Raw genomic sequence first — 10,143 nt, 5'->3', positions numbered from 1 at the left:
CTGTCTTAGGCAAATTACCTGGGTAATGGCAACTTGGATGTCATGTCATAACATTTCCAGCAGGTGGTGCTGTGGCCAAGCACACGGACCCTCTGGCCCTGTGCTGAGGCATCTTGGGAAGCAAGATTCCTTGCTTGCTTGAAGGGAGCCCTGAGCCTCCAGAAGGTGCTAGAAGCAGGGTCCCAAGCATTGGTCTGTTGACCCTCCTGAGACTAGAGGTGCGATGGGTCAGTAAGTCCTGCCTTGTATTCATTCCTAGCATCACAGTTACTGTCTCCCATGGGCTGGTCCAATTATAGGAAGGGGTTTTACAGAGATGAATAGGGCACAGCTCTCAGACTTTAAGTGAAATAAGACTTCTGTGTAAATCACCCTGTCGACTCGCTTGGTCTCCCCTGTTTGACCCCCTGGAAGAAATAAATTCCAAGTCCAGCTCTCAACTCAGCCACCAAGCAGAACTGAGCTTCCAGGGCTCACATCAGGCCTTGGGAGAACCTGGGTTCTCAACCTGCTGTTCAGAACTAAGGAGGGCCTCCTGGCTTCCAGAAAGTACCCAGCCTCTGACTCCTTCCCACCAATTTTCTCTTTCACCAAGGCCCTAGATTAGAAGCAAGTTAAAGAAAACATATCCGTGCTAGTCAAGTGACCTTGGGGAATGGCCTCATTCTTGTCACACAGCCACATGGCAAGGTCCCCACAGGGCAGCTTGGGAGAAGGGCAAACAAGTCATTCATTCATTCACTCATTCAGCAGCACACAGTCTCTGGGCACCTCCTCATTTATGGGCCTGAACTAGGTAAAAGGGACGATGTCCCTGGCCCAGAGGCAGGCTAGGGGCATGGGACAGGTGGACCACCAATGAGTGCTGGATGGATGACAGCCGGATGAGGGGTGTTTGGGGGAGCCTCATGGGTCCCAGAAGAACTTTACTATTTGCCACTGAGAGGCAGTAAGGAATGCTCCTTCATGCAGCCCTGTGAAAGTAGTCTACCTCCTCAGCCAGCCTCCACCAGGAAACAGTCAGGGCTTCATAGGTGGCTGCCCACCCACTGGGTGCAGGAAAAATGCTCCCCATTGCCTCCTGGCACCAGAGCAGGGCGGGACACACACACACCACCTCCACCACCTCAGGGTCTTGCTTCCTGCATAGCATGGAATAGGAGGGGATCGTCCAGACGAGGAGTCAAGGTCAGCTGAAGCTCAGCCTTGAGGGATAATCTGGGCCAGGATGGACTTTCCAGTTCCAGAAGAGACCCTGAAGAGCCAAGAGGAGAGGGAGCGCCTGCCCTGCATTCTGATCCCCCTCCTTTCCAGAACCCTTTCTGGAGTTGAGGAGGAAGAAGAGGTGAAGGCAGTGAGCTTGGGCCGCTGGCCAGGTGCTCCAAGGCACAATCTGGTTCTCATGCTCTCAAATGCTGTGTCCAGAGCCTGTGATGAAAGTTCCCCACGTTCTCCCTGGCTCTGTGGGGGTTTTTTCATAACAAAGAGCCAGTCCTGCTGAGCAATAACTTTCCTACCTTGTCTCTTCAGGGAAGCCAATGAAGGACGTGTTGGTGGTGGCCCTCCTCGTCATTTTCCAGGTGAGGTGTCCTGCCTGCCAAGGAAAGCCCCATTCCCTCTCCCAAATGCCCCTCAGCAAGCCTAGCCCTTCTCAAACCCAGGCCCTGTGGTTCTGGTGGAGTCACTGGGCATTTACTGGAAAGAAATAGACCCAGGCACAAATTTGGTCTTCTTTAAGCTGATGGCCACCCTCTCCATCTTCTGAGTAACCCTAGAAAGCCACAGGTGTTCTCTGAATTCCTTTACTCCATTTCAATTAAAACTTTTGGGAAAGCAGGTTACCCTGCCTTCCCCACTTCACTTCCAATATCCCCACCCAGGAGACAGAAAAGTAGACTCCTGAGCTCCTGGAGAGAGTTCTTTGCTTTGCAAAACAGCAAAGGCTGTGAGGTTACTGGGTCTGGAACATATGTGCCCACACCCATGAGTGTAAATCTTCATATGTAAGATGAGAAAAGAACCTGTGGGCAGCTTACTATCCTATCACCCCAAACATGTCTTCCTCCCAAGATCTCCAGCTAAATGCTCCCTTCGAAGCCCCAGTTCCGTTTTCTGAAATAGACTGATCTGAGCCTCACTGGGGGAAGGGGAGGGGAGGATGGGGACCCTGGAGTGACAGAGGGCGGATGGAACCCATCCTTCAGGGGGGCCCAAAACTCTGGAGCAAAGGCCACCAGCTTACAGGTCTCAGCTTCTCAATCCCAGATGTGGAAACAGAAAATCCACACCCACCAAGTGTCAGAGTTAGAAATCCACTCTTCCCCCGACTTTGCTGGGGTTGGGAGCTCTCTTGGAGCCAGAGGAGGCGGCTGAGGCCAGAGCTGGAGAGGCAGTGCTTCAGAATTTGGCTCTTCCCCAGGTCTGGAGGCCAGAGAGGCAGTTTTCCAGGAGCTCTGGCCAGAGGCAGGCCCCAAGCTGGGCACTGTTCCCAAAAACCCATCCCAGAGACCTCCTGGAGCTTGGGTTGTAGCCTACAGCCTGGCCCCCTTCCCCATCAGCCCTCCCTCCCCACCGTCTCCCCTCTTCCCAGGGCTCCAGAGGGCTGGAATGCTAACAGTGGAGGCTGGAAGGTTGGGGAGGGGATGAGGGACAGCTGGGCTCATCTCCCTCTTTACCTGGGGAGATGGGGGTGGCTCAGATGGGGCAGGATGTGGTGGGGCTGTGGGCTACAGAGACATCAAGCCTGGTGGCCCCTGGTGAGGGGTGGGGCAGGTACGAAGAAGAGAAAAAGGAGGCAGAACGGGGCAGTGGGAAGCACACGTCTTAGAGGCTGGGTGTATTGCCCACCAAAGCCCAGAACCCCCTTATGTCCAGATCTGAGGTCTTGGGTGTTGTTACCCTGGGCAGCCAAGGACAGCCAGCCTTTGGCAGGCCTCCCAGGCTGCAGTCGTACCCAGAAAAGAGGAAAGGGTTGCCACTGACATCTCTTCTCAAGATAGCAATGGCCCAAAAAAGGCTCCAGGATATGATTTGGTCCTCACCCTGTCCCCACACAGAACAGTGATGAATCCAGAATTTGGAAGTGAGCAAGAGCCAGGATAATACAGGCAAATCAGGAGACTGGGTTCCCGTTCTGGCTGAGTAACCTTGAACCAGTCCCATTGTTTCTCCAAGAGCCTCCTTTCATCACCTCTACAGTCCCTCCAGTTTCCCAATGGTGTAAATCCATCATACAGGGCTGCCCAGGGCCCCATTCCCAGAGGACGGACCAGGAGTTTGCTGAGACAGTTGCCAGCCCAGCTCCCCGCCCCACACAGCTCAGCTACCCCATGTGTCTCCTTCATTGATCAAATCACAGCCGTCTGCCTGAACCTTCACCCTGCCCTGCAGATAGCCTAAAAAAAAACCCTGAACATGTGAGCCCTACTGTTTGGAATTTGCCAAAAGAGACAGCGAGGAAGAGAGAGGGGAGTAAGGTGCGGGGAGAGGGGGAGAGGGTGGGAAGATGGAGGGAAGATATGGCTGCGCTTCCTTCCTGTGCCCAAGAGGACTCACAGCTGAGGCTGCGGCCCCGCCATCCACCTGGGCCTGCATCGCCTGAGCTCCTGCTGCCTGCTGGTCTCTGTGCCTGGGGCCCCAGGGATCCATAAGCCTTCCAGTCACTCACCACCCATGATCACAGCATCTTGCCCCAACCCAGGGCGTTGTGGCCTCTTAACAGAGTTTTGCCTTCCTCTCTTCTCACTCCACTTCCCTGGTGGCTCAGGGGTAAAGAATCCACTTGCAATGCTGGAGACACAGTTTCTATCCCTGAGTTAGGAAGATCCCCTGGAGAAGGAAATGGCAACCCACTCCACTATTCTTGCCTGGGAAATTCCATGGACAGAGGAGCCTGGTGGGCCACAGTCCATGGGGTCGCAAAGAGTTGGACCCAATTTAGCGACTATAACCACCACCACCTTCTCACTCTGGGCCCTCCTCAACCTTAGCCCAAGTGGGTTTTCCCTCCAAAGCTGGGGTATGTTTGTAGGCCTCCTCCCTTGCAAAGTTCTTTCTACCAGATTCCCAAGGAGACTCAAAGACCTACCATCCCATTTTTCTGGAGTTTCCAGCAGGCAAAATCAAAGTTCCATGAAGACAAAAGGATGCCAGAATCCAAGTTAGGAACCTCACAAACAACCATGGGAAGGAGATAGTATTCATCTCCATTTCCCGAATGAGAAAACTGAGGCTTGGAGAGATGAAGTACACTTAACCAGGCCAAGGCTCTTTTGACCCCCAAGCCTAGACCATTTCCAGTCTGCCGTTAACACCTGTAAGATCAAGTCTCTCAGAAGACTTCCTACTTACTAGAAATGCAGAATCCCAGGCTTCACCCCATCCTACTACTTCATATGAACCAAATCCTCAAGTTCAAGAGCATGTTAAAATTTGAGAAACCACCAATTTCACATTGAAGAATCACCTAGAAAGTTTAGAAAAACAGATTCCTGGGCCCCAGCTCCTGACATTTGGGTTCAGTGGGTCTCAGAAGGGTGTCTAAGAATTCGCAGATGATACTGATCACAGTTTGAAACCACTGCTCCAGACAGTCCCAGGGCAGTGAGATTTCAACCCACTCAGCTAAGCTGGAGTGTGTTCCTTCCCTGCAGGTGTGCCTCTGCCAAGATGAGGTCACGGACGATTACATCGGAGACAACACGACGGTGGACTACACGCTGTACGAGTCCGTGTGCTTCAAGAAGGACGTGCGGAACTTTAAAGCCTGGTTCCTCCCGATCATGTACTCCATCATTTGCTTCGTGGGCCTTCTGGGCAACGGGCTGGTCATGCTGACCTATGTCTATTTCAAGAGGCTCAAGACCATGACTGATACGTACCTGCTCAACCTAGCCCTGGCGGACATTCTCTTCCTTCTGACTCTCCCCTTCTGGGCATACAGCGCAGCCAAGTCCTGGATCTTTGGGGTCCACGTTTGCAAGCTCATCTTTGGCATCTACAAGATAAGCTTCTTCAGCGGCATGCTCCTGCTGCTATGCATCAGCATTGACCGCTACGTCGCCATCGTCCAGGCCGTCTCGGCCCACCGCCACCGTGCCCGCGTCCTTCTCATCAGCAAGCTCTCCTGCCTGGGCATCTGGATGCTGGCCATGGTGCTCTCCACCCCAGAGCTGATGTACAGCGGGATCCAGAAGAGCAGCAGTGAGCAGGCACTGCGGTGCTCCCTCGTCACCGAGCACGTGGAGGCCTTGATCACCATCCAGGTGGCCCAGATGGTGGTAGGCTTCCTGATCCCCCTGGTGGCCATGAGCTTCTGCTACCTTGTCATCATCCGCACCCTGCTCCAGGCACGCAACTTCGAGCGCAACAAGGCCATCAAGGTGATCATCGCCGTGGTTGTGGTCTTCGTAGCCTTCCAGCTGCCCTACAACGGGGTGGTTCTGGCCCAGACAGTGGCCAACTTCAACATCACCAGCGGCACCAGCTGCGAGCTCAGCAAGCAACTCAACATCGCCTACGATGTCACCTACAGCCTGGCCTGTGTCCGCTGCTGCGTCAACCCTTTCTTGTACGCCTTCATCGGCGTCAAGTTCCGCAGCGACCTCTTCAAGCTCTTCAAGGACCTGGGCTGCCTCAGCCAGGAGCGGCTCCGGCAGTGGTCTTCCTGCCGGCACACCCGGCGGTCCTCCATGAGCGTGGAGGCTGAGACCACCACCACCTTCTCCCCGTAGGAGGCACCTCCGCTGGGACTAGAGGGACCTCTCCCAGGGCCCCTCAGATCGGGGACACGGAGCAGAAGATCCAGCAGCTGCTGAGGGAAAGGCCGGTGTGGCCATTAAGGTTTATCTCGTGGTAAAAACCTGAGCTGCAGAAGAGAGAAGAACACCAACCCTCGCTAGCTACCTCAACCAAGGCTGCAAAGAGACGTGGTTGATAAGCTACCCCAGATCCTGCAACACTCCAAAACCAAGACCATTATCCTCTAAACCCCAAAACCAGAGGTGAAAGTCAAGAAACAGCTCACACCTCGCAAAGTGAAGGGGAGCAGGTGTTGGTGAGATCTAGGTGGTGGAAGGGGCCCAGCGAGTATTCCAGATCAATGTTCTTCTCAAAAGAAGTCCTCCCCAAGACTCAAGGCAAGGTCTTCCAGAAAGCTGGGCTTTGTCCCCAAGACCAGAGACCATGGGGAGATTTCTCACCTGAGCAGGGGAACAGGGATGCCAGTGGGTCAAACTAACTCTCTGAATCCCTGCCTCCATCTCTCTTTTTCCTCTGCCATCTGAGCCAGCAAGAATCGGCAGCCTCCAAGCCTCCTAAAAGCATGCTGAGCCCTCGTCTGCCACCTCTCCTCAGGCTCTCCACGCTGAAGGGGTGTGGTGCTTCCCCCAGGCCAGTCCCTGCCTAAGCCCTGTTCCCAGCCACGATTCTGGGGCAGATGTGAAGTATGGCCGGCCCATCTCAGGTCTCAGCTCAGCTCCGAAGGGAGGCGCAGGCAAGGAGAAAGGTTAAGGGCCGGGGGTGGCTGCCTGCCGCCAGCCAATGAGCTGCTGTTTTATTCTCTGCCACAGGGAGAAAACATCTCTCATCCTGTTCTGCTTTCAGTTCATTAAGAGAACACATTTTATTCATTACAAATAAAAGTTTTCCCTGGAGGAAACAACAACTTTAAAAGAAAGGGGGAAAAGTTTTTTTCAGTAAATGGCAAATGAGTGTGTTCTTGTTTTGCAAACCCCACACCCCACCTGACCACCCCCACAGCCCTTTTCTCCCCCAGGCTGCATTGTTCAGAGATGCTCAGAGCCACAAGGTCTGAGCCCTTCCAACGACACAGGCCCTGAGTGGCTGAACGAGGTAGGAGGGGCAGAAGGACAGGGTGTCCAGCTTGCAAACACCTTTCCAGAGCTCACGGGACCCAAGCCTGTGCAGTCAGCAGTGATCTAGACACACAGTCTGAGCCGAGCTCTGCAAAGAGCCAAGTTGTCCCTGTAACGTCTGTGGCTGGAAACCCTCCCTGACCCTTCAGTCACTTTCACACTGTCCTGCTCATCTATCCCAGCTCAGTCTGGAACTGGAGCCCCTGTCCCTTAGTCAGTCTCCCCAGGCTCCCAAATGGTGTTTAGAGGGAGGACCTCCCCCAACACCCATCTGCCGCAGCATCCTGGATCCAGGGGGCTTGAGAGGGGACCCAGGTAATACATCCTGTACTGGGTGCTTGGGAGTCAGATCTGCCCTTGACCCTTCCTGGCCACTATTGCAACAATGGCCTTCCATTGTGTGGACACCCATCGTGGAGGGGAAGGGATCAAGGAACAGCCACTGTCCCCATCACAGGCCCAGGATCCATGTCACTGGGTGTTCTGATGCCTGCCCAGTCCCCGGCTTCTCCAAGCCAGAGAGGTTAGTCCAGCCAGTGATGTATGAGGAGGTGTCTGAAGGACCTGGTGCTGTAATAGCTCAGGGTCTGGAGGTGGGAGGGAGCTGAGACACTCATGAAAAGGTGACTCCATAATTTTCCAAAGTGAAAAGAGCCTCATTGGGAAAAGAGCCTGCCTGGAAATGAAACCCATTCTCTCATCTCATAAGCACATTGCGGTACCCTCCTCCACCGGCTGCACTGGACTCGAGCCGGGACCGGCACCCTGAGAAGGATGAGGCTGGCACGTGGAGCCGTGGCACCAGCAGCCACATTAATATTAATCAGCGCAGCTGCCATGGTGGGAGGGGTGACCCCAGCACAGCTGCGGGCCTTGAGGGGAGCATGCCGGGACCTAAGGGTGGGAACGCTGGTGTGTGCATCCTAGTGAACTTACACGTGGGAGAATATCCTCCCTTCCTGAAGGGGAGGAACGCAACAGCACCGTCATGAGCAGGAAGGCAGGCCAACCACACAAACACGCCACCTCGGCTTCACATACGGTTTTCTAAAATACCTCCAAGTATTTGCAAAACCCCCAGCAGTGTCCATTCCCCACAGTGCTGTGTCTCAGAAGCACTGACCTCGGCTCACTGCTGGCCTGGTCGCTGCTCGCTTGCACAACGCTCTCTACCCTGAGGTGGGACGGGGGCCTAGGATGAAGGAAGGGACTCACTGGGAACACCCAGGGCCTCTCTCTTTCTCTCTCTCATCTGCCTCACGGTTCACAGCCCCACGACTCCTCCGAAACTCCCCTTATTTCCATCACCAGTGCCTTGCCCCCTCTTCCTTCTCAGCTACAACCCCAGGCTGTAAATCTGACTTTTTAGCCTGAAGCTGCACATCTCTTGAACCATGGATTCATGGAGCTGCAAGGAACCTCAAAGATCAGCTGGCCCAACCTCTAATCATTCTCTAGTTGGGAAAATTGAGGTCCGAGGGAGGGACTGATTTGCCTAAAGAGACACTGCAACATGGGGAAGTAGGTAAACTTGCTTTGGGGACTTAAGGATCTGGCAGGACTGCGGGAGGTGGGTGAGGGAGAGTGGGAGATGCTGGAGCCTGGCCAACTTGGACTCTCATCTCTGCTGCTTCCCAGCTGTGTGACCTTCAGCTGTTGCTCAACTGCTCTGAGTCTCAGATTTCTCAACAGCAAAATGGAGAGGATTTGGCAAACATATAGCACAATGCCTGGAATGCCTGGAACTCGGACTCTGCAGCCAGACCTCCTGGTTTGAATCTCAGCTGCACTACTTGGGCTGGTTTCTTAGTCTCTCTGTGCCTCGGTCTTCTAATCTGTGTAATGGGGATGGGGCTTCCCAGGTGGCGCTAGTGGTTAAGAATCTACCTGCCAATGTTGGAGACATAAGAGACGCAAGTTCGATCCCTGGGTTGGGAAGATCCTCTAGAGGAGGGCACAGCAACCCACGCTAGTATCCTTGCCTGGAGAATCCCATGGACAGAGAAGCCTGGTGGGCTACAGTCCATAGGGTCGCACAGAGTAGGACACAATTGACGTGCCTTAGCATGCACATAATGTGGATGACCAAAGAACCTACCTCTTAGGATGGTTCTGAGCAGTAAATGAATTCCTATATGTAAAATGCTTGGAAATCCTTAAAAAGGATTGTTGGTAGTCATTAAAATGTTCAGTAAATGGTAGATTTTAAAAAGTTGCTAACCACAAGGAAATCAAATACATTTCCATCCCCCTATAATTTATAAATCAAGCTGGAAGACAACTTTGAAATTAGTCTCTGCTTCTCACCCATTGTATGGGTGAGCCAACTGAGGCTCAGAGAGGGAAATGACCCTCCTGAGGTCTCCCATGAGCTCTAGGCAATGGTAGAACTTGATGGTTCTCGAGCTCCCATCCAGAGCTCTTCCCCCAGTCCACCACACTGGCTTGCACACATCCCCCCTCACACACACCAGCCCCATCCAAGACTGTCCAGCACTTCTTAGGCAGGCTCTGTCCCTCTTGTCCTGTGGCAGGTCCCTAAGAAGAACCTCTCCTCTCCGTCTTCAATAGTTTCCATCCTGGCCGTTAGGCTGGGGAGAATGAAGGGCAAAAGAAATACGGCAGTGGTTCCAAAGGAAATCGGGCAACTGATTTTTTTAAGAAAGAATCCGCTCTGGATGTTAGGTTCTCAGCTGCATTTCTGTGTTGAGGGTGAACAGTTCGAGGAAGAAGAAACTGGCCTCTGAGAGTGGGGGGTTAAGGCAAATGACATGGGGAGCGGGGAGCAATTCTGAGAGGTGAGCAGAAGGCAAGGGGGAGGGTGGGGAGGGGTGAGTTCTAAGGATGACATAGCTGGGAGCTAGATTTGGAGAGTGTTCTCAGTGGGTAGAAAGCTACCCCCACTACACTCACACAAGCACACACAGCACGCATGCATTTCCCTGAGCCTCCCAGTCTCAGGTTGGGAAGAAGGGGCTATGTTAGCCCTATAGACAGATGGGCCCATGGCTTTCTTTGCTAGAAATGGGTTACAAATGGCCCAGTTTCCCTGGTCTAAGCCCATAGGAAAACCCCCCAAGGAAGAAGAAGGGGGATCTCTTCCTTAACTCAAAAGAACAACCCTGTCAGCCCTCCTAGCCCCCACCCCAGGAAAGAGGCCCTGCAGGAAGTAGAAGCCTTGTCACACACACACACACACACACACATCCCACACAAACCACACACACAGACACACAAACCACACACACACACACACACACACGGACAC

At 53.6% G+C, this 10,143-nt stretch overlaps 1 protein-coding gene across 1 annotated transcript; it reads left to right on the top strand.

Annotated features, from left to right (window-relative positions):
- The first annotated feature begins 1,526 nt into the window (after positions 1-1,526).
- On the top strand, positions 1,527-6,519 carry CCR7 (C-C motif chemokine receptor 7). Its single transcript, XM_068977108.1, has 2 exons — positions 1,527-1,580; positions 4,653-6,519. Exons 1-2 carry the CDS (start codon positions 1,539-1,541, stop codon positions 5,730-5,732), a joined length of 1,122 nt encoding a protein of 373 aa, XP_068833209.1. The 5' UTR covers positions 1,527-1,538; the 3' UTR covers positions 5,733-6,519.
- Positions 6,520-10,143: the final 3,624 nt, after the last annotated feature.

The sequence above is a fragment of the Capricornis sumatraensis genome, chromosome 8 (assembly GCF_032405125.1).
Source record: "Capricornis sumatraensis isolate serow.1 chromosome 8, serow.2, whole genome shotgun sequence".
Taxonomy (NCBI): Eukaryota; Metazoa; Chordata; class Mammalia; order Artiodactyla; family Bovidae; genus Capricornis; species Capricornis sumatraensis.
This window is presented reverse-complemented; position numbering and strand designations above follow the sequence as displayed.

What these genes read in the sequence shown, in the direction of transcription:
- CCR7 (XM_068977108.1), top strand. Translation starts at nt 1,539, where the DNA reads ATGAAGGACGTGTTGGTGGTGGCCCTCCTCGTCATTTTCCAG. An exon ending in CCCTCCTCGTCATTTTCCAG is followed by an intron (nt 1,581 to 4,652) that starts GTGAGGTGTCCT and finishes CCTTCCCTGCAG; the next exon opens with GTGTGCCTCTGCCAAGATGA.